This window comes from Pipra filicauda, unplaced genomic scaffold (genome assembly GCF_003945595.2).
Source record: "Pipra filicauda isolate LSUMZ 115617 unplaced genomic scaffold, ASM394559v2 scaffold10_size6260569_pilon, whole genome shotgun sequence".
Lineage (NCBI taxonomy): Eukaryota > Metazoa > Chordata > Aves > Passeriformes > Pipridae > Pipra > Pipra filicauda.
In genome coordinates, this window is record NW_024103541.1 from 3,298,182 (window position 1) to 3,322,616 (window position 24,435).

General features: G+C 41.3%; 1 protein-coding gene across 7 annotated transcripts in view; it reads left to right on the forward strand.

Annotated features, from left to right (window-relative positions):
- KALRN (kalirin RhoGEF kinase) overlaps positions 1-24,435 on the forward strand; it is a 508,531-nt gene that overhangs the window by 455,876 nt on the left and 28,220 nt on the right. For 6 of the 7 annotated variants that reach the window (XM_039381883.1, XM_039381881.1, XM_039381876.1 and 3 more), the window contains 12 exons: positions 3,036-3,102; positions 4,268-4,371; positions 6,771-6,840; positions 7,405-7,491; positions 8,276-8,368; positions 9,446-9,496; positions 9,831-9,908; positions 10,820-11,005; positions 14,191-14,362; positions 18,704-18,942; positions 19,816-20,063; positions 23,251-23,374. In XM_039381883.1, coding sequence (XP_039237817.1) covers positions 3,036-3,102; positions 4,268-4,371; positions 6,771-6,840; positions 7,405-7,491; positions 8,276-8,368; positions 9,446-9,496; positions 9,831-9,908; positions 10,820-11,005; positions 14,191-14,362; positions 18,704-18,942; positions 19,816-20,063; positions 23,251-23,374 — 1,519 coding nt within the window. Of the gene's footprint in view, positions 1-3,035; positions 3,103-4,267; positions 4,372-6,770; positions 6,841-7,404; positions 7,492-8,275; positions 8,369-9,445; positions 9,497-9,830; positions 9,909-10,819; positions 11,006-14,190; positions 14,363-18,703; positions 18,943-19,815; positions 20,064-20,929; positions 20,961-23,250; positions 23,375-24,435 lie in introns of those variants that run through there. The other variant, XM_039381897.1, reaches the window with a different exon arrangement.

A 24,435-nucleotide genomic window follows, 5' to 3' on the forward strand; every position in this document is an offset into this window, starting at 1 on the left:
TAAAGCATTTCTTAAATGCATAGTTCAGCTGAAGAACACAGAGAATTGGAGAAACAGAATCAAGAATTATATGAAAGAGAGCTGAGGTAGCTGTTATCTTTGTATCACCTCTTGGGCTAACAACGGTAACTGCAGCGATCTAATCAAATGGTAGATTGGGGTGAAAGTAACGTTCCATACAGCTCTCATTGGAGTGTGGAAAGGTGAGAGGTGGAGGAAGAGCAGCCCATTTGGGAAAGATGCCAAGCAGGGAAGGAAACCAAGCTGGGGAGAACAAGGAGGCCGTTAAGAGTAGAAGAGGAAGTAGGAGCAGTGTCACAAGTCTGTGAAAGCCATCATTTGCTCCTGCAGTTTGTTGTAGGAAGCCAGAGCAGTGATACAGTGAAGAACTGGAGCAACTCCCAGCAGCAGACAAGGACATGACACTCCTGGATGTATTTCTGAATGGGAGAAGTTTCCTACTAGGCAGCTGTCAGCCTTCTTGCAGGGAACATCTCTGCCCATGAGTGTCTCCTGAAAGTTCCTCATTATTACAGGTTCTGGACTTTCTCTAGCAGCAATTCATTAATTAGGTAACTGGCAGCAAACTGCAGGTTGCAGTTTTAGTGCAGAGACCTCTGGCACTGTCAGCATAGTTACAGGAACACAGGAACACTCTCTAGCGTGTGATGCTTCTGGCGGGGGAACTGGTAGCGTGTTATGTGTAATTAATTAGTAGCTGCCAGAATTCCAAACACCAGGATGTTTAGGAGCACCTGCTAGTGGCTTTCAGCACAAGACATCTGTCTCTGCTCCAGCTCCTTTGTGTCTGTGTTCTGTATCTCTGCAGCTTCCTGGGCTTAATTCCATAGTCATGTGAAGCAGCTGAGCTCCCAGCTCGAGCTGTGATCCCCTATTCCCTCACAGAACAGCAGCTGAACTCTTGCACAGGCATGGGCAGTAATGTCCTGTGGCCCTGGCAGCACACATGTGCCAGCAGCTGGCCCTGGTTTTACGAAAATCCTATTCCATCAGGCTTAATTGCTGCATTTCTACAAGCAGTAAGACCATAGTCTTATTGAGTGTCATTGTTCAGTATGGATCAAATACAGAGTTACCAAAATATACAGGTATTCGGATTTAATCAGAAGTGAGGAGGCTCTACCCTTGTTCCAGTTCGTGTCATTTTAAATACAGCTGTGTAGTCAATACCTGCTGGTGACCAGGGCACTTTGCAAGCAACTGCCTGCCCTTGCTCCGTGTTAGTAGAGGAGAAGATGAGTGAACTTGAATTTTTGGTTGCTTACATCTTAGAAACCTTAAATTTGGGAGTACCTCTAAGGTGCTGTGTCAGGTAGGCTTCAGAGAACAAATAGAGATGGTCAAGGTTGATTTTTCTGCTTGCTAGGAAGAGGGGAGCTGAGGGAATGCTGGTGCTGAGTTTAAGGCAAGAAGTGGAGGTGCAGAACCTGGATCCTAATAGAGATGTAAATGTGCAAGTTTCATCTGTCCACCAGAAACCTGGTTGCTGCACTGATTTTTAATAAACACCCACCTGCCTGCATGACCTGCAGCATTAGGTACTGCAAGCACCTGCTGCTTCACTTTTAGAGCAGAATTTGGCCAGATAACCTTGTAGGAGGGAAAGGTTCTCCCCATTCCCTCAGCAGCTCTCTGTGCTTGTGGGTAGCAATGCAAATGGAGGGTGGTGCAAGCTGAACAGCACCTCCCAGCACCCGTCCCCGGGCAGAGTGGATGTGGTGAGCCTTTCACAAGGGCACGGTGGGTCAGCCAGCGAGAGGGGGCTGTACAGCACACGCCTGCTCAGGCCACATGGTGCTGGGCTGTGAAAGAGCAGCCTGTTGCCTTTTGCCCCGCACGTGTTTGCTGCCCAGGCACACAACTTGGCAGGGCACTTCGGAGAGCACAGGCATCTGGTGTGGCCGCTGCCAGCCCTGCCTTCTGCCAAGGGGGATGGATTTCACTCTCAAACGAACAAGAAGCTGTTTGACCTTTTTCTGACACATGTCCTAAGAACTGCCTCCGCTTTGTCTGAGCAACAGACACGTTGGGAGCGCAGCAGGAGCAGGATTTATTTTCTCAGTAACTTCTCCTAAGTCTCTCCTTGCAACACTATTCTGTTTTCTTCCCACTCTAGGTATTTTAAACCAGCCTTTTATCTTAGCACTGTTTGCCCTCAGCCCTATCACTTCAAGTGGGTCAGTCTGCTGATTGATGTGGACATGAAAGCACTCCTCTATCTAGTTAGCCTTGTTATGCTGTAGCAAACTTGAGCACAGATGGAGTTTATTTGTCATGTGCCAACTCTATGTATTGGCGTAATTGAGAGACAAACTGTCTGCAGCAAGCTGTAACTTTTTGAAATTGTCCTCGAAAGAACATGATGTGATTAGTCAGTTTGACTTACTTAGGAGGGACTTTTTTTAGCTTGCTGTTGTTTGCATGCATCAAACCTTTATTAGATGACTCTCCTACATGGGATTATTAGCTCTGAAATCAGTATTAAAACATTCAATACCCACACATAGGTTACCTAGTCTGAAAGATTAAGCTCTTAGTTATGACGGGAGTGGGGATTTGTTTTCCAAGTATTTGAAACTTCCGAATTAAAACTTAATTGATGACTCTTGGGCAAAGCCAGAGGAACTGGGGCAAGCAATCCTCTCCTGCTTGCCACAAAATGGGTCAGGATATGTCTCCATTGTTCTCAGGGGGGGCTGTGTAGGGGAGGAGGAGGAGGTCAGAGAGGGGTAGTTCAAAGTGCAGGCAGCTGGTTGTGCTGCTGCTCTTTGCACCATCCTGGGCTGTGGGAGCAAAGAGGGATAAGAGGAAAGAGTGGTTAAGAAAATTGTGACTACCCTGACCTGAAATGTGACATTTTTTTTCATTTACATTCCACTGAGCTCTAAGTGAGTGACGAGTGACACGTTATGTGATCTGAGTGACAGTGGGGGTTTATGGTGAAGTCATATGTGGTAAGAGGAGCAAACATCAAGGAATGTGGTCAAATATGTGTGTGTTCTGTTTTAATATAGGTTTGTCTTAAATGAGCTGGTACAGACTGAAAAAGACTACGTCAAAGACTTGGGAACTGTTGTGGAGGTGAGCTGAAGCAAACCCTGCTATGCAAAATGTTTTCCCACTAAAAAGCACCATGCTGACAAGTGACAACAACAAAAATACAGCATGAGAAACAAACTGCTTTATTTTGCACTCTGCTTCCATGGTCCCCTTCTCATGTTGACAGAAACAAGGAGAAATGCCTTTGGAAACTATTTTTGTTTCCATCTAACAAACGTTTTATTTTAGGTCCAACTCCAGTGTGCAAAGATTTTTCTTGGCTACCCTGCTTATGACAAACTCTTTCTGCTGTAATGCAGCCTTGGGGGCAGTGGTGGGGAATTAACTTATGCTCCTACCACTTATTTCATGCTTTTTTTCCTGTCATATTGAGTAATGATAACAGATACTTGAGTTTGCACCTGGGCTAATGTTCTGTGTCTGAGTACATTTCTAGAAAGTGGGCTTGGATGTGTGTTGAGGTGCATGTGTGGACCATGGATTATTGTTTTGAAAAAAAAACCTGAAAGAAACTAGAGTTTGGGGGTTTTTTTCTGTTATAAAACAGTCTTTCTTTTTTTTTTTTTTTTTTAAACTTCAACTTGTGAAGTTCCCTAGGGATCACCTGTCAGATCCAACTCACTCGCAGGGTCCATTTTTTTTCCCAGCAAGGACTCAGATCTGGAGGCATGTGATTCACTAGTGGCATTCACCAGTCCAAGGAGAATTGTCAGCCTATCTGATTTTCAAGAGCTTCCAAACTTGAAGACCTTTGTCTTATGTTCTGTTTATATCATGCACCACTGACAAACCTGACAGGGCTGCAGTGCTCCCAAGGCTTACAAATAAACTCTCAGGAGTTGTGAGAAATCCTGTTCATGTGACTCTTTAAACTTACTGCTTGGCTTTGTGCTCTCACAAAATACTCATGGTGATGAATGGAAGAACTCTGTACAAAGTTCTTCTTCCTCTTACTAGAGAAGCCAAGAGCTTGATAAACTACTTTGTTTAACTTTTATCTTACATTTGCACTTGTCACTTCAATTACATCTAATAGTGGTTTGTGTAAGTATTGTAGATATTCTAAACAAATTCTTTAAAGTTTTATTTTAAGCAAACTGTGTAATTTAACGTATCTAGTTGGGTTTCTGGTTTTAATTTGTACAAAAGATATTTTAATGCCAATCACTGATCCTTAATCCTAAAGGGCTTCATGAAGAGGATGGAAGAAAAAGGAGTTTCTGAAGATATGAAAGGGAAAGACAAGATCGTATTTGGCAATATTCACCAGATCTATGACTGGCACAAAGAGTAAGTTTTTTGTTTAGTTCCTTTTTAAGTACCTTTCTAACCACTGTCCATAAAGGATTCAGCTATATGGTGTCTGTATGTCCAAGCTGCTTTTAAATGAACATCAGCAGGTCATTCAGGGCTGAACTTCCAAAGGACATTGCCTGTCTTTAAATGGTCTCTGTTGGTTTGTAAGTGCTGCTTGATAACTTCACAAATCATGGCTACCTTGAATCCTGAGAACATGTTCTGATTCATGTGCTTTTGGCCACAGTTTCACTATACACTAAATCCTGATAGAGGGCTTTGTCTACCCAGCCAAAACTGGCACAACTGCATGATGCAAAGCATCAGTCTTACATGAAATCATTTTTCCCAGTGAAAAAAAAAAAACCAGCTTTGGTGGACTATAGCTTTGCACTGCCTGGCTTCATGGGAGGATGTTTGTCATGCTGTCTCTGATCACAGATACAGCTTTATGCTGGTTCAAACACTATGTCAGGAGTGCTGGTCAGTGTGACAGAAATGCTGCACACAAGATTCTGCTCTGTGTCAGAGTTGTGCTGCCAATGGCTCTGCCACTCCTTGCTGGGGAGCCGCAGCAAGAGGCTTCACTGGGAAATACCACTGTGGTCCATCCACAGCTCCTGAGCTACGGCTCATAAGCATTCCCAACATGGCCCTCGGAGAGTTGCTGCTTGTGGGGTATTTGCTGGATCCTCAGAAAAGCTATTGAGGCTGCCATAAATGTGTTTTGTGGGTCACAGCTGTAGGCTCAATTCATCCTACTGATGTGCAGTAGCAGTGCTGGAAAGTCATGAACATCTTCACACGCAGCCGATTGGATCATGAAGGCTGACCGTACCAGTGGTGTTTGGCTAGAAGGGCAATAAAATGCAAATTCCTTCAAGATCCTTCTCACATGAAATCTCTGACATGCTTTGGCCTAGTTGATGCTTTTGGCTCTGAGTTAAGAACTCCATTCCCTGAAAATCTTACTCATACAAGTAGATTTTGAAAAGCTGCTGGAAACACAAACCCTGGGCCATTTCCATTCATTTATGAAGTTATCTCTTGCTTATGGACAATATGATCATCATTTCAACTCTGCCACTCAGAAATACTCTACAGCTCCAACTAACTAGAATTTGAGCATGCATGGGCAGACTTGAGCAATGGACACTGGGCTGGATCTTCCTTCAGCTCTGGACATTTCCCTCACTCACGAAGCACAGTATCCTTCTCTTCATGTGTCCCATAGGTGCTTATCTCATAGCCTGGGCCTGTCCTTATGTTCTGACAGATGACCTTGTGAGCACAAACTAAGAAATGTCAGGAAAAGCTTCACCATATATTAAGTTGATTCCCGCAATGGAGTGTTTTTACCAGAGCTATTCCTTGTTTAGCTGTGATGGTAGGAGTTTTCTGTAACACATAGGAAAGGATTCCCTATTTTTAGTTCTGCATATCTGGGTCAAGAAGTCTATTTAAATGCAGATGAATGTAACATTTATAGAGGACTGACTTATGGGAGCAGCTGTATCTAATGGTAGTAGCAATGGGGATTTTTAGTTGGGACAGATTTCCAATTTGCATCCTTTTTTTGTGATTCTGGGATTTCTTGGGACCAGACCATTGCAGGCATGACCTCTCCCCAAATCTGGCTACTGTAGTAAATCCACGGAGGTATTTGAGACAGAAATCCTGAAGTGAAAAAGAGTAAGTTCATGGATAGGGAGATTGTCAGGATTTGCCAGCCAGATAGAAAAATCTAGCAGTATTTCTGAAGTTTACTTTAGCTGATTTTACCTCACTTTTAGGCATCCCAGTATATTCTTGATAAGGGCATTTGTGCTGGAATGAATGACCTCCCCAAAGCTGCAGGCCCAGATAGAGATGGTGTTTATGAATTACATATTATGAGTTATTATGAAATTAAAAACAGTGACAAACAGAACATACTGTAACTCCACCAGCAAAACATTGATTTGTTCATTCAAGTGGAAACTGCTGCGTCTCTTTCACATTGACCAGTACTCCAAATCTACTCATGCAACTGAGAACTCCTGGTAAAGCTTCAGTTGAGTTTTCACAAGTATTCTGGTACATGGAAAAGTTTTACTTTGGGAGTTCTCAGTGAAGGAAAGCAGCTCTTGTAATTAGTAATCGGCAATTTCTGAAAATTGAAACCACTGTAATAGTAAAGAAGAGCAGACAGTTTGCAAGAAAAGACCTCCACATTTCACAGCTCTCATCTAATGCTTTAGAAATCCCACCATTAAGGGCTGAAGCCAAGCTTACCTTTTCATTTATTATTGAATACTATAGCTAAAATTGTACGGACATATCTGAAGGACGACTAGTTTGCTGCTGGGATGGCCTAAAGAAGTATTCTGAAATGTTGATGTCCTTTCTTTCAGCTTTTTCCTGGTTGAACTGGAAAAATGTCTTCAAGAACCTGACCGTTTAGCACAGCTTTTTATTAAGCATGTAAGTTTTATTTTGTTACCTGTATCTAGTACAATTGTCATTTAGGGTGTGATGACTCTTTTCCAAAAACACCTGTTAGTTTACTTTTACATGTCTAAACTTAATTTAAACATCAAGTAACCCTTTAGTTATGCATTTTCAAGTGTGCAGCTGAATTGCACTAAGGCATTAATTAATTGCCTTCTTGCAAACAACTTATTTTGGAGGCAAAATTGATGTGGCCAAGGACATCTGCCAAAATACAATTACGGCAGGTATTTGCCAACTGCTACAATTTACATGTTCATGTGATATTAGCCAGAGCACAACTCTAGCAAATTTCAGACCTGCCATTGTGAGTATGACATCTCTCACTGGCTACCCCATGGAACCTTCCCCTTGCTTAAGGTGAAGTCTAGAACAGAGCCAGTTACCGATTTTCCTTCCCACTTCAGCAAACTAAATCTTTGATTAAACTAAAAATAAGGAAGACCAAGCAGAACATCATAGCAATTCTCTGCCACCCTTCAATAACAGAACAGTAGCCAAAATCTCACCAGGCTCCTGTGCCTCTTACCTTCACAGGAGCGGCGATTGCACATGTATGTGGTATATTGCCAAAACAAGCCACGATCTGAATATATAGTAGCCGAGTATGAAACATACTTTGAGGTAAGCACGGCCCGTTACACATTACTACTGCTTACAGCTGGGAGTCCTAGTCAAGGAGACTGTTCTGTAACCCGTGGGGTTTGTCTAAAGCAAACTCTAGAAGATTTTAATACAGCTCATGCTGCTGAAGTCTCTGCCACAGGGAGAAAATGTTATTATTTAATTGATTTCAAATTCTCCTATTGTTAATTTCTAATAAATATTTAATGCAGTGCTGACTGTGTGTGGCCCTTATAGTGGCCCTGCACTAATTTCTATACAAAATAAAATATGACTTTTTAATCAGTAGTCTACAAACACGGGAGGAGGTAAAAGCTGTTGGAGTTGGGCGGTGCCTCTCATAAATTCCAATTAACTTTGTCTGTTTCAAAAAGTCTTTGGGACTAGACACATTTAGATAGTAATGTGAAAGAAGCTTGTTTAACAAGGGAAGGATGTTTCCTTTTACCCCAGGATGTGAAGCATGCCTTGCAGGACTTATTTGTGAGCTAATCCTGCTGCAGTAGAAAGAGTGATCTTCAGACCTTGCAGTCCTGCTCTGTCAGCTCAGAGGGGGGAGGGATCCTGTGCTTTCCAACGCCTTCCAGCTCGGTCATGACTTTTACCCAGTCCTTGCCTAACTAAGATCTGCCAGATTTTTAAATCCTCAGAAATTCCCCCTTGTAAACAAAAGATTAAGAACAGACCAACTTTCTGTGGAAATAAGTCTCTGCTGAGACATTTTATCGTATTCTCTGTCTTACTCTGTGATTGTTTGCAATTGTTTTTAATCCTCAATTTGTAGGAGGTTCAACAGGAAATAAGCCAGCGGCTAACCATCAGTGACTTTCTGATCAAACCCATTCAAAGAATAACTAAATATCAGCTTCTTCTCAAGGTGAGTGGAAAGATCCAGTTTGGACTAAACTATAGTCTGCATGTTGCATTAGATGCTGTTATTTTAAGTCAGCCTTAGACATAACTGAGAAATAAATTCATCACATTAAGAGAAAAGAGGAGTCTGCTCTCTGGGCGTACAATGACAGAGGCCCATGGAAAATGTCCAGAGGGCACAAAGGCCACATCTGTGCAAGTTGTTTGTAATTTAGGATAGTAAACAGATTTTATTTTTTTTTTATTTTCTTTTGGGATTTTTTATAAAAGAGTAAACTTCAAATAGGAATTTTCTTCCTCTGAGGTTTAAGAGCAAACTTTCAATTTTTTTTTAAATTGAAACAAAGATACACAAGTGTGTTAATAAAGTCTGTCTTTGGTGCTGAATGGTGTGCTTTTAGTAAATGCTATAGCCTCCATTTCTGAATAGCTCATTTCAAATTTCCCTAAGAAACTTATTTCCAGAATATTCTGACGTCTTAAAATTTGAGGAGCTCCACACAATTTTTTTCTCAAGGAGCCTGACCACTCTGGGTTATACTGACTTATCCACAATGCCAGTTACTCAGCATTTCTGAAAATTCATCCTGAGGGGTCTCAAGCTAATATCTAAAATCAGGCATGTCTGAACCCTACCCTGTGATCGCCAGCAGCACCGGAGCTCGCAGCTGGTTTCTTCTCTCTTTTGAACTAACCTCAAGCAGGCTGCCATCAGCCCACAGTTTGGTAATTGCACACTAGCAAAGAGACAGCAGCGCGTTCCCCAAAATGCCAAAAGGAAAAGAAAACCCTTCATGTGTGTGTGGTCTTGTGGCTTAAGGCAGGGACCAAGTAAGCATTCCTAAGGGCTAATCCCAGCTTTGTCTTTTTTTATGTGATGTTTTCAACAATCATCCGCACCCCTTTTCCATATCTTTAAAGTGGTTATGACATTCAGCAATCTCTGCAGATGGATTTATTAACATTAGCAAATTTTTTCTCAGAAAATGACATACTGAATATGCTTTTTTCCTTTTCAAACTGGCACCTTTTGTTCTCTCTTTCTGAAGTGCCTTAATGCAAACCTTTCTGCTTTCTCCAGGACTTCCTGAGGTACAGTGAAAAAGCTGGTCTGGAGTGCTCCGATATAGAGGTACGTTTTCATGTCCAGGACAATACTGCTAATGGCACTTTGTATGGAGGATTGAAAACCCCAGTATTCCTTTGACAATAGTTGAAGATCCTGCTGGTATTCTAAATGTGGTTTTTCTCTTAGCATAAATCAGAATTAAAAAATGACGGCACAGTCTTACGTTTTAGGTGCCCCATCCTCTTTTTAGACATTAGCACACATCTTCAGTGCATGAGGGCCTCACCATGAAAAACTGACAGCAGCAATTGTGCTACTGAACTTCATTATTTGACACTGGGCTTTTAGGAACCCCCTGATTCTCTTGTAATAATTCAACATCCTTTTTCCTCAACAGAAAGCAGTTGAATTAATGTGCCTTGTACCAAAACGTTGCAACGATATGATGAACCTGGGTCGCCTCCAAGGCTTCGAGGTATGTATTAGTGTTCTGTTTATAATAATAACTAGGCAAGGAAAATTATTTTATCTTTCTGTGATTGTCTCTACTCCAAGCTGTTTATTTAATGGTTTTTCTTCTCCAGTGCTGAGCTTACGTGTTTTGGTGAGGTTTCAGAGGTGAGGGAGTAATATACCTCTCACTTTAAACTTGTGATAATCTATCTATTGTTTCTTCAAAATATGAAGCATTTCTGTAAAAGCTTCTGCAAGCTTTAATGACACTTCTTATAGCTATAGCCAGAGCAAAATAAGTGATGAACCAGCCTGCTCTGCCTTTTCGTAAGGTCACCTGACGTTAACACGTTAACAGCTCTGACTGACTTTGGCATCATCCAGGAGGGGACTTTTGAGTTACAACCCCACAGGTTACAACTTGTGGTTTGCAATTAAGCCAGTGTAGGCTTTGGTGAGATGTCTTATGTCCAGAATGAAGTAAAATTTGTCTTACTGTCTTATGCACTGTAGCATTCCTACGAGCAGGTAGGTCCTGGTTTTTTGCACCTTCAGAAGTGTTGTATCATTGACTGCTGGTTTAGGGGGTGATGGAGAGCTCATGACTAGAGAGAACAAGACACTACAGTTACCAATGACATAATGGGAACAATGTTTTAAATGAAGCATACAAAACAGTCTGCTTTGAGACCTCTTGCTTTTGGTTTTATATGCACAATCAGTGGCAATGAGAGCAAAGAAAACTTATGTTATTTTTCTTAAACTGAGGTCACAATTTACTAGATTGCTGCTTTGATAACCTGGGGGGGGGGATATGTCTCACACGAATGTGGTGCTGCCTGGAAAACTTGGACTGCATGAAATACAGCAGTTCATCTTGTGGGACCATGGTGGGTCAGGGTTTGTAATGGTGGTGCTTTGTCTGCTTCTCAGGGCAAACTGACAGCTCAAGGCAAGCTGCTGCAGCAGGACACCTTCTACGTGACAGAGCAGGATTCCGGAGTTCAGTCTCGGCCGAAGGAACGCAGGGTGTTTCTCTTTGAGCAAATAGTTATCTTCAGTGAACTCCTTAGAAAAGGATCTCTAACGCCAGGCTACATGTTCAAGAAAAGCATAAAGGTAAGAAATGGAGAGGGAGAGGCATATTCTGTTTGATAGTCCTATAAAGAAATGTTTCCAATTTTCTGTGCTATGAGACTGGTTCATCCTGTTATATGTGGACAGCAATGTGCAGGAAACATTTGGATCCTTTCAGTGGATCAGAAGCCATTTAAGACTGTCTCTAAATAAACCACTGGGTGTCTAAATTTACTGGGTAATTTTTACAAGGAACACAGCTAGGGCAGGTCCTGTGTCATTCATAGCTCTGAGTTAGCAAATATTGCTACAAAGCCTGCAGTAGTCAAAGGAAGTATGCAATAATCACTTTTAAGCATGATCATAAAAGGTAGAGGAAGGTAGAGTATCAAAAAAAGTCATCTTAGACCAAACTGTAAGTCGATACTAAACCTTTATATGACATTACTGGAAATACTCTTCCCTAATTCAGAGGGGGGCTGTTAGTTCAAATGTGAATGTTGCAAGAACATTTCAAAAATAAACAAAGCCACACAGTTCTCAAAATGCAGCTATGAGGAATTATAAAACCAGCTAAACTATAAAGAAAGCTGTAAGAAATTAATTTTCGTTTTAAATAATCTGTCCAGATTATGGAGATGGGACTAAAAGTAAAAATTGAAAGTGACCAGGAAAAATACTTCTTTGTTTCTTTGTTTGTTTAAGGGGTTTTATGTTTGTTAAACAAATGCAAAGTTAACCTCTGAAATCGTAAGTGAAGGTGAATGAATGCTGCACATCTCCTGGTAGAACAGCCATTGCTGTGCCTGCAGAAAGAACAAAATCACTGGTTCATTTGAATTTCTTGATCATTCGAAGCTGAGAAACCAGTCTGGGATTGATTTCCTTTTCAGAGATACAGGTTAAAAGAGATGTGAGACAATTCGCCCACACAATCTCAGATTGTGTTTGCTGTAAATTTTAAATGGTACATTAATATAAAATAGAAAAGAACAATATCAGGTGAAATAATGCATATTAACCATGTATAGCTAAACAAATCTATGATAAACAGCATATTTACTGAAATGAGGGCATCATCTTGGCTGACAGAAGCTGCAGCATTTACTGAAAAGCCTACATCTATTTGAAAGTCAGTCTATTTTATAGTTTCCAACCAAATAACAGGCTATAAAGAAAAAACCTAAAGCATATAAATAAACAATCATCTTGATTTAGATGATTGGCTTTGATTTTATCTTTTTGCTGATTTAAATCATTATTAAAGTTGGAGATGGAAATAGCATGAATCATTTTTACTTCAGTTTATTGTATGTATAACAATGAGGCTTTTATCTGCAGGAAACAATTCCTGAATTGTATATTGTAGATAAAGAGAGAAAAATAAATCTCTCCTAATGTCAATAAAATTAGCTTGCCCCGAGGGTATGAGTTGCTTTTCTAGTTAAACAGCCTACGAAAGGAATGCTGTTCCCACTGTCTGAGTTTAAAATTTTTTGTGTGATAATTTTCCAGTCCCTTTTCTTTCATTTGGCAAAACAGCTCATTCTCCTGTTGAGTGCCTACAGCAAGTGTGGGATCCCCAGTGGCTCCATGTGCATCTCCCCCACCACAGTGCGGAGTCCATGTGCTGGCAGCTCTCACACCTCTCACACTCTTGACTACCAGCCCATATTTCAGCTTCACGTTGCTTTTGCATTTCTCTTGTGCTTTCCCACAGAGATGAGCTGTGCCTCACAGTGCAGCAGGACCATTCCCTATAGTAGGATCATTCCCTGCCTCTCTGGGCTGTGGGCATCCTCACCTCACAGTGGAGCCGCCACCTGAGACAGCACCATAGATCCCACTTCCTTCCTCTGTGTCACAGCCACTGCTGAGCACTGCGGTCTCTCTGTTAGAGTAAAAAGTACATATGACTTCAAATGCAGCTGTTCTGGTCTGTCAGGGACATGAGGCTCCCAAATATTGTTCTCCAAGGTCTGTCACACTCAAACTGTGACAGAAGCTTCAGCATGATGTCCTACATTAGCTAAGAACCCTTTTTTATGCAGTGAGGTAATTAGTGTTGAAAAATGGCACATCCCTTCTGAGATACTTCTCAGTTGGGTACCTTTCAGACTCTCAAAATACCTAAGTGGGAGCTTTGGCAAATGCATCTCCCTGAGACACAAATAGGGAGTTTGAGGCTCTGACCTACACGTCCTTTTCCTGGAGTCTTAACAGGATTGACTTGCTTGCTTTGGCTATCAATCAGAGGAGGAAGAGCTCAGACCAAAAGGAATACCACTGTCCAGGCTCACTGTCTGTCCCTTTCCTTGTCCCCACCTCAGGAGAGTTTCTGCATGTCTCTCTAACTTCACAGGGATCCCCTGAACCAAAGGAAGAGGCTAATTCCATCTTGCAGTTTGAATGCTAGGCAGAATTCCCGTGTGAAGTGGATCTCTCCATATCTTGACAGATACTTAGAGCAGTTGGAGATAGACTTCTAGAGGAATGTTACTGCCTTAGTCTTCAGAGCTGTCTGCTTTTGACATGAAGACTCTCCCTCTTTTTTTTTTTTGAGAGGCTATGCCAACCTATTCTTGTTTAGTATCCAGAGTACCTCAGAAAAAGCTAGTTACAAGTACACTTAAAACAGAAGCCTCACAAGGACAGAACAGCAGCCAAAATTACCATCCATATGATTTCCAGAAAGAGCATCCATGACTACAGTCAAGTGAAATGATTGCACACAGGTGACTTTAATCTGCAAGAAATAAGATCTGGGGAAAATTTATCTTTTTTTTTTATATCTGTACACAGTCCATTCCATTTTTAAAATACTCTAATGACTGAGATCTTCTTATCAAAGGATAAGAGATGTAAACATTTATTTAAATTGGAGGAATGATAGACTTTATTACCATATTAATAGGAACATTTTTTTCTCTATTTATATGTTACAGTAAACTTTTAGCACATCAGTCAGATCTATGTCACCTTAAAATAGAAGTTGTAAATCAAGACAAGGCAGGTGGATGTCTGGTACGTCTATCAGAGCTTTATTAAGCATCTTATTTAAGATTTAGATTTATCTGGGTAAATCTATATGAGGCAAATTCTACTGATTATGATCTGACAGTTTGTCATTGGACTCAGTTATTTTCAGGAACATTTCACAACAGTTTTGATTCTTGGGTAATGTTAACTCATGCTCCATGTAACATGCTTACCTTGACTTGTTTCAGATGAACTACCTTATGATTGAAGAAAATGTGGACAATGATCCCTGCAAGTTTGCTCTAATGAGCCGGGAAACATCAGAGAGAGTAATTTTACAGGCAGCTAATCCAGAAATTCAACAAGCTTGGGTACAGGACATCAACCAGGTCCTGGACACACAAAGAGATTTCCTAAATGGTACGTACATGGTCTTTGCTCTGTTTCCCAAACCATGACACTGAATGGGATTTAGAATCTTTTTGTCTTTGTTTCCTCTTTGAGAAAAACATTCAGCGATTTCTTTTCATAACGAAAATTCCCAAGGAGAAAAGTCCAGCCCAGTCTGCCTGTCATTAAACATTGTGTCAAGTGGTATCCGCAGAGTAAATGGGAAAGACTCATAATTTACAGCTGTTCTTTGAAAAGAGGCCACCTCAATGCTACTACTATACAGTGATCTCTGTCCTGTATGCCAGGACTGCCTGGTGGGAAGATGAAAAAGGGAGAAGGGACAGGCAAGTCTGATCTGAACTGCTGTGTGGCCCTGGAGCCTGCCCTGAGAAGCTGCTGGAGCCCTGTTAAAGACACAGGTCATTCTGGCCTGGCTTTATTAGCAGCTTCTCGTGGACTGTTTTTGGCAGCCAACTGGCTCCCTCCTTAAATAGGGGCTGGGTCCCTGTGCAGTTGCCCTGAATGTATCAGTCAGGATCATGTTGAGGTCTCAGGTCCCTCTGCGGGTGGTATTTTTGTGCAAGATCCTTTAAAAATGCTGGGGTTTGCAGGGCTGTGTCCTCTGGTGCCTTCCATCCTACAGGGAGATTTTAAATCTGATCCCAACCTAAGACCTTGTTGAAGGCAGGTTGCCATTTTATCTACACAGTATCTCCCACTTACTCAGAGCAAGGTTCATCCTCAAGAACCTTCTACTAAACATCACCATGTGCTACAAGCTGAGGATGTGAGGTGGGATGAAGGCTGCCTCACCACCAATCCCCTTACAGGTCCCACCTCTACAGGGGAGCAGCTGCTTTTAATTAAACAAACAAACAAGCAAACAAACAAAAAAACAAAAGAGAGGACAAGGAAACAAGGACAAGGGCTTGTTTCTCCTAGAAACCATGGGAGCTGTACATGAACAGGGGCCTTTCCAAAGCGTCAGCTTTGCTTTAGGAATAGATTTGGGGTGGTTTGAAATAGTAGTTCAAATTCAAGCTGTGTTCCCAAAAAAAACCAGACAAACACACACGATCAATGGAAGTGTGTATTTTGAAAATGCAGAGGAATCAAATTCAGTTAACAGTTTTAGCTTCTTCTTGCTCATGAATGGATGAGGGAAAGAGAAGGAAACAGGACTAGAGGAAGAATCTAAAAATAGTATCTCTTGTTTGTTTGGAAGCAACAAAGTTGAAAGCAACAAAGTCCAAAATTGCTTTGCACTGTTCATTTCAAAACAGCTTTTTTTTTAATGCAGCTTATATTAAAGTTCTGTATTTAATAACTTAAAACATGTCCAATAATGAAACTTATTTACTTGAATCAGAATGTGTTGGCTTGGCACAATCTGTTAGATGTTTTGATTTTTGGGTTTTGGTGTTCGGTTTTGTTCCATTTTTGTTGCAAAACTGGAAAAGGCTCTTGCAGCTCACATCAAAGCAAAAGTTCCCTTTTCTTCAACGTGTAGGTTTTTAAAATTTTAAATCAGCTTAATTTTACTTTTGAGAAGTTAACTGGAAAGGGGTTACATGCAAAAATTGTTTGTGATAGTTCAGAAACTACTTCTGGGCTGAGAAGGGAAATAGTGTTTCACCCATGATGCCACCACTTGGTATTGGGTTTTCATGACTTGGAATAGAGAGAGGCTCATACAACAGCTGTAAAATGATTCCTTAAATATACTGGTGGAATGAGCAGTCTTAAGTTCTCCAGTTTGACCAGTTGGTATCAAAACCTGGATGGTTTTGTGCCAGTGCAGTTGGCTTTAAATGAGGGATTATTGGAATAGAAATAAGCTCCACTAATATTTAGCTACAGACTTTTTTTAAAAAAACCTTGTGAGAACTCCAGAGGCACTGATGCAGGCGTTTTCTATTCCTTCCACATCTTTGTTGCTTGTTTTTTTTATTTTTGATATATTTGTTCTTATCCTTCCAGGACTTACTGCCCTGTGAGACCCTTTTTCTACTGAAGCATCTTCATATACCCTATTTAGCCCATCTTCTGTGAGACTAGCAAACAATTTGATGGGATAGGAACACAGTCATCACTATCTTTGAAGCTAAAAGTAAAAACAGATTTATATTAAAACACAAGCTTAAGGATTTACCTTAAACCTATAAATAAATCCAAGAAAATTATATTGTATCCAGTAGAGCCTGTCCAGTCCAGAACATTTTAAGTGGCTTTTAGAATGTAATCTTATTGAGGCTGACTAATCTTTAAATACGTTCTTTAGCTTTGCATTTCATTAAAGCAGATGTTTTCTGTCTTTAAAATCATACTAAATCCACGCTGAGCCTGTGCTGTGTAAACTTAATAACAAAATATTCCCTGTGAGTTCTTGCTCAAGCTGTCTCTTGATTTTCTCTCTTCAATAGGGAAGCCCTAAAGAGTACAGGACTACGTTCAAAGCATCCACAGTTCACAAATGTAAAACTTAGTACAATTACACTGTAATATTCAAATTTTTCATATTTTTCCTTGAAAAAGCAAAGGCTGCTAAGCTTGAGAAACAGGCTGTGCACCAAAAGACTGGTTGGTGTGACTGTTCTTTCATTTTGCTTTAAGAATCAAACTGTAAAGAAAATATGTCACTGATGGATATATTTCATAAGGAAAATGCCATTCATCTGTACCTTTTTTTTAATCATGTTTTGAGGGGCAAGTTGAGAGAGAAAGAGAAAATGCAAGTACCTACACACTGATTTTGCCAGAAGCTTCTGAGAATACTAACAGATGTTTGACAGGAGGCTGGAAGCCAGGCATGACCGTGATAGTTAATGGTGGAATTAGTATCACAAGTGGACACTCAACTAAATACCTTTTAAAAGCACTTAGTAGAATAGACTGTTTCAAGATAGATTGATAAATATTCATTCACATCTTACTGCTAAAGACCTTGCAGCTGAATCTGCTGTATACAGTAGAAAAATGTCACTGTCAAAGTCGTCGTCAAAGTTCTCCCCAACCTTCCTTGCCCTATGTGGCTGATCTGCAGCAGGACCAAACCACTTCCAGCTGCAGCTGAAGTAAGCAAGTGAAACTGGCAGTAACTGTGGCATAAATACAATCTGCTTTTGTAACAAGGGTCACCACACAGGTTTTGGAGCCAGTTAATCTTCCAGATTGCTACAGATCTATGTTTGTGTCCTTTTGAAGAAAATGGTGAGCTGGCATCCTCCTTGATTTTTTTTTTCTTTTGTTCTTTAGTATGAAGTGATTTCTTTTTGGAGTTGTTCTGCCTTTCTCTGGAAGGAGAATGCTAGAGAGTGTGGTGCTGAGCCTTTCTATTTTTCTTTACTTTTCCTCTTGTTGGGAAAGACATTCCTTCTGTTGTGGTTCCCTGGTGGGGCTGATGCTGTGACATTATGTCCTCTGTCTGCCTCTTGCTAGACTAGTCTCTCTGCATTCCAGTAGGTTTAGTCTGGTGCATGTACACAGTATTAATTGACTATAAATCATCCATTAAAGCCACATGACATGCAAGAAACCAAACCCAAAGGTCTGGGGATGGTAGTCTGAGCCCAGAAAATCTGTTCCTTTCCCATTCATTGTGAGTTCCAGCCCTGATCCCTTCTCCTCCAAACATAACAAATTATTTATTTTTTTACAATCTGGAATTTTTTTCCTTCCCTTTTCCAGTGTAAGCTCTCTTCATGACTGTGAAACATGCACTCTCACAAGCAGACTTTTTTTTTTTAAAGGCTTATGAAGCTGTTTAGTATTGCCTGTTGGGTGTTTTCTGGAGAGGCCTGGACTGCTGGGGTTGATGTCTTAGAGCCATCTATACTTTCTCACTTGCTGGTCAGTTACAGCAGTTTCCTTGAACCAAAGCAGTTAATGTAAAAAGCACATTGAAAGCCAAGTGCCAGTGCATCATGTATAAAGAGTATTTAGTCATCGCACTTTTGGGAATACGCAAATGAGACTCAGGGATCTTGGCCTGTATTTTCTGATGTTAGCAAAATTCACTGTAAATGTACTATGCATCTCTTATTCAGGCTTTCATTTATTTTGACTAGGGGATGTGATTAATTTGTATGATTTCAAAGAACATGAATGCAGACGTATATTTTAGCCCACTGTGTTGGTTAGAGAAGCTGTTCTTTGCAGTAGCTGTGTTTAGTTCATGCACAGCACGGTGTAACATGCTTGTGTCCTGTCTGGCCATGAATGCACCGTGTGCTTTCATGGGTGGCATCTCCTGTTGCTGTTCAGTTTGCAGCTTACGTGTCTGTTCTGTTTGAATCACTCCACACACCCCCTGCAGCCCTTTGCAAGGCCGTGGAAGGCATGTGGCTAATCCTTGTTCCTCCCTTGCAGCGCTGCAGTCGCCCATAGAGTACCAACGCAAAGAGATCAGCTCAGCGGTGCTGAGGCCCCAGGCCGGGAGGGCCCCTCAGCCCAACAGCAGACCCCATTCCTCTATCCCAGTGGGGTCTGAGAAGCCTTTGAAGGCTACAAGCCGTAACCCATCTCTCCCACCCCTGAAGATATCTACCTCCAACGGCAGCACAGGGTATGAACACTCACAGCCTGGAGACAAGTATGAACAAAGCAAGGTACTGAGCTCATCTGATAAAACGTGATCTCATAGCCCATTTCTTATGCCATAGACGATCTCTGAGGTTAGCTCTATCAGCTAACCAGGTCGACAGGAATCAACAAACTGAAGCAATGGTGGAAAATGGGATTTGGGATTAAACAGAGACTGCCATCTAGATGGATGGCATGTCAGCTGGGAAATGGATACAGGAGCCTGACCCTGGAGCACCGAGCCCAGTGTTTTTCAGGGCACTGTGCTTGCAGATCTGGTGAACTAGATATCCATTTGCAGTACCGGCAGCAGCGATGTCCAAGCTTCTCTTAACATCCATTAACCACCCATTCCTGAAGAGGTCTACTCTGCTGGTATTCGAGGAGTTTAGACCTTTTGCCACGTAACATCTCTCAAGGTGCAAGCTGAAAGTCATAATTCGGGTGCACGTGCATTGCACACAAACCACCAAAGAGTCAGTAGCCACCAGCAATGTTTCAACCCTGCTGCTGACTGAGGTTGGCCAAAGCCACTTTCAATATGACCTATATATAAGTGTGAGTATTCATTCAGCTTCTAATGTTGAGCCTTCATTGGTCTTTCCCCCACTTTGGCTCAGCACAGGCAGTTCATCTGTAACACCCAACAAACAAGAACGCACAGGGGCACCGTCGCTAGCAGCTGTGAAATCTGATGTGAAATAGGAGATTGGTTTTTATCACATCATTGCTACCTTTTAGAGTCTTAAAATCCTTTTCTGCCAATGTGAACTTCAAGTGTTTTGTATCTTTTTCCCTGGTAGGGTTCAGTTGGAAATAAAGTATCAGGATTGCTGCTGAGAAAAACAGGTTCCTTAGTGCCGCCCGCTCACCGGTTTCTGTTGTGTCCATTTTCACAGCCTGATTTGGGAGGGTGCAATGGGACCTCTTCCATGGTGGTGATTAAAGATTACTATGCACTGAAGGAGGATGAGATCTGTGTGAATCAGGGACAGGTGGTTCAGATTCTTGCTATCAACCAGCAGAACATGTTCCTGGTGTACCAGCCTGCAAACGACCACTCTCCGGCTGCTGAAGGATGGATCCCTGGCAATATCTTGGCTCCCCTCACTAAATCCACCACAGATAATAGCGACGGAAGCATCAAGTAAGTGCCATGTTGGCTTCGCTGGGAGCACTGTGTGGATTTTTTGAGGAAAAAAAATAATAAATAAAAATAAACCCAAATGGTAGGGCATTCCTGCTGATTTTAATCTACAGTGCCATTGGAACAAGCTGGTCAATCCGCAGCGTCGGGCAGCCATGGTGGATAGCTCGGGTTTTGCTTATTTTCATTTTGTGGGGGTTTGTTTATACTTTGGAGAGAAATAAAACCATAGACGGTTAAAGATATGCTTTACGTTACACCATTTTACACCGACATGGACCTGCTTGGACTGGACTTATATTTATGTTGTATTAAGTTACTAATCTATATATTGGTTATAACAGCATCTAGCAAAAAAAAAACCCACAAAAAAATCCAGGCCCCGTGTTGGACTGAGGTTTGCTTCTCAAGGAGGAGAGATTTTGTTGTCTATGGCAATTTCCTTGTACAGCTTGTATCTTTTTTTTTAATTTTGTTTTGATTTGTTTTATTTTTTTTCTGTTTGCAGTAACTTTTGTAATATACTTTTTGGTTTGCAAGTCCCCCATCCAAGTACATTCCTGTATAAAGTATTTTGCACTATTTAAAAAAAAAAAGGAAAGAAACAAACTCATATTGATGAAGTCAGGTTGTGCAATATAATGGATAGTCGCAATGTTCATCATTGTACCTGTAATGTAACTAATTTTAAATGTACTATTTTAAATATGTAAAATAAATTTTCACCATGAGCATGTTTTAATGAGGTAAAAGAACTAGTTTGACCCTTTTTTTGGTTTTGTTTTGTTTTTTTTAATTTTGTTTATAATATTTTGTTGCTTATTTAACAAATGTGTGGATATATATTTTTCTTTTCTGATTTTTAGAACTTTGTCAGTCTGAAATGACTAATGCAAGAAAGTGGTTTTTTGGTATTAAATACAGAAGGTACAACCCTCTTTTCAGTAATACTTGTTGATTTCTTTTAACATCTAAAATGACTAGATGGTAATGCATGATGTATGCTACAAATTGTGTTACCTTACGCAAGTACCTCAAGGCGCAGAATTGAACACGAGGAAAGATTTTGTGACAGATTCGCTAAAAATAATAACTTGATCTCTGCTGCCATTTCAGTTAAGAGAAATTGTGACTTTACCTGTCAGTCAGTAATGAATGCTACCTGGAATTGCATGTTAAGCCAAAGGAATTGCTTAGCACGTCTCTTGCACATCCGCCACGGCCATTCCTGGGTTCCTCTCTAACCACAGTATGCAACCACATGCCCTTAGATTCATCCACTGTACCAGACTCCTGGTGAAGACTGATTTCATGGCAGCTGTACAGTAAAATTCTGCACCAAATTCTGTAGTCAGATGAATTGTGGCCAGAAATGTGTAACAAAATTGGAAGGTACATACATTACACTTCTCTCTTTCTTACTGCAGTGAGATTTAAAGTCTTAAATAATTTTTTCGGACTCAAACAGCTAAAAACAATTCTGAAAACAAAATCAGACTTGAATTATAGAAGTCCTTTGGGTAAAAAACAATCTGGAACTGGTGTTATCTTCAACCCTATCTAGTCTGCCAGATCATACTGACTAATTAGTTTAAGTAATGAAATTGTTTCGTAACAAATACTGTACACAAAATACATGGTAATCCAGTAGTGCCGTCACCATGTATTATTCACCGACAGGTCAAGGAGTCCATCACCCACATCCTTGACTCTTACTGTATCTTAAAGGAAAACGTAACTGTCCTGAAGTGTTGGATAACTTCCCCTGCTCTGCACATCTCATTTGGACCTTCTCCAGAAACGCCCAAATACCAGTCAGCACTTACTGTCTGGCTGAGACTTGCAGGGTGCTTTGGTGCTCCTTGTGCTCAGGTGTGACTGCCCATGCCAACCATGTGCACTGGAGACACTGATCCTGGTGGCAAAAAAAGTCAACATGACCCAGTTCAGTTTTGCGTCAGCGGCAGCATTTGCTTTTTGTTTAATTGAGCTATTGTACAGCTCCCATCAGGTGCTGAAGTATAATCAGAAAACGCTTAGGAATCAGACTCAGTGTCCTTGGGGGAGCGTCGGCTATGTGGGGCATCCTTTGAGTCCTACCTTGCTAACATACTGCGTTTTATTGGCATCGCAGGTGATCCTTGGATTACATGCAACTTGCTTTGTAAAATGTGTCAAGGTACTGTAGACGTGACATGTGCCAAACATTGGGCTTAAACATGCAAATCAAATTTGCATGACTCGAAGGAGGGCAGATGCTTTGAACCTGGATCCCAGCTCATCACCCTGCTGTTTTGAGAGCTTTACGTTTTAGACAACATACCCCTTCCCAAATTCCCCCCCAACCTGTCCACTATTTAAACCAAGTGAAATCCATATCCAGAACTGGTTTGTTTTTTTCTTAATTTTTTATGTCTGCTTTGATATGCAATTTCTGTTTTCAACACAGCATTGCTCTTACAAAGGGTGACATGGTCTTTTATTGTTCTTTTCCAAGAATAAGGTCATAGGAACAGTAAAAAGGAGTGAAAAATGTACTGGAAATGGTGCCTGCTGTGATGCTAGCCAAAACCCATGGGCTGACTGATGTCCTCTCTAAGTGGATTGGCAAAATCAGATGGGAAATTCTTGGTCTTGAGAGGCACAGAACACGTCATTCTAGGAAATGACTTGGAAAGTTAATGATGCAGCTCCTATTTATTGAACTATTTGTGTTCTGAGCAACATGTAGCAAGCAACACCTTGAATTTCTTAAATTTTTTTGTGTGTTGTACTGAGTAATCTACTAAGACCATTCTTAAGTATTTATATTTGTTTCACTGCTCTTAACCAACAAGACTGAGGACCAGATTGGTCTTTTAACTGTAGCAAAATTGAAATAAATTTCTATTTGTGACAAAGTCCCTGAAACCAGATGACCAAGTTCTAGTTGCCTATGCTTCCATCATGGACATTTTTTTCCTGCTCCATGCATATGAACAGCAACTGTGGCACAACATCTGCTTTGCAGAACTCTTTGGTTTTTAACTTCAACTCTCATTGCTGAGACTAAGACAGGCATATTGCTGGGGGCTTTCACCTTCTAGGGAATTGCAGTAATTGCAAATGTGGATGCTGGTTCCCCTTTCCAAATCCTTCCTTCCTTCTATGATTCGCCATTTGATTGCTGCGTTTTTTGGTACAACAGGAAGTCATGTTCATGGCATACCCTGCGCATGAGAAAGCGGGCGGAAAAGGAGAGCAGTGGCAAAAATGAAGCCAATGGGCCACGTAAATCCAAGGATATTCTGGGAAACAAAGTCTCTGTTAAAGTGAGTAAGGCCATCTGAAAACTCTGTGCTGCTCTCCTGCTTCCCATCCTTTCCACCCCCTATAGTACCCTCTCCTGAGAGAGGGAGGGGGCGGCAATTTTGAGTTTGGGTTTTGCTTTTTTTGTTGGTTTTTTTTTCAACTTTAGTTACCTTTTTTTTTTTTCCTTTTTTTGTAGTATCCATTTTAGCAGGATTTTTGCATGCAAGATAAAATGCAGCCTTTGTTTTTTGTTTTCTTTTTCCTGGCATCCCACATGCAAGTAAGTAATCTTCATTAAAAAACCCAACTATATACGTGGTTAAATAGCTTAAAATTGGGACGTTAGTGATTTACTGACCTCTAATCTAGCCCAATCTGCAGCTCCATCAGAGCAGCTGCGGCAGTGAGAAAGCCACTGGATGAACCAATGGCCTTGCTGAAGTTGATGAGTTTTCTTTAGGCCAATATTTCACCACATCTCAAGATAAGGGGTTCCCAACCTTGAGGTGCTTAAGGTTTTTGGTCCAAGGAGATGGTCTCAATGACCTTTTTCTTTCCATGTTAAACAGACAGGGCAGAGATGCTGACTCTGTCTTGCCAGGAGAGGGTCTCGTGTGTGTCTGTTTGTGTGTGTGTGTGTGTGTGTGTGTGTATGTTTGTCTGCGTCTCTCTCTCTCTCTCTCTCTCTCTCTCTGAGATCTCCCAGTATGGAAAAGGTTGAGAACTGTGGGGTTAAGCTCCATCTTCTGCTCTGGGTGCCTGACTACTGTGCTCCAACTCAGAGGATCAATCCCTATATACCGACCATGAGGCCTGCTCAGGACTCATCTGGGGCTTTCCCCCCAGAGGGAAACAGAGGCAAGCAAACACTTGTGATTTTGACACAACCAAAGCCCAGCCTTGATTCAGGAAAGCACTTGAGCATGTCCTTTGGATCCACCTCTCTCCAGAAGAACCCATGATTAAGTGTTTTCCTTTGCAGAGGCTTTCAGTCTTCCAAGCCTAGTGAAATAGCCCTGGCATGTGCAAAGGGAGGAACCTGCCACTGCAACCCAGGTGCCCTCACACCCACGGTGCAGCC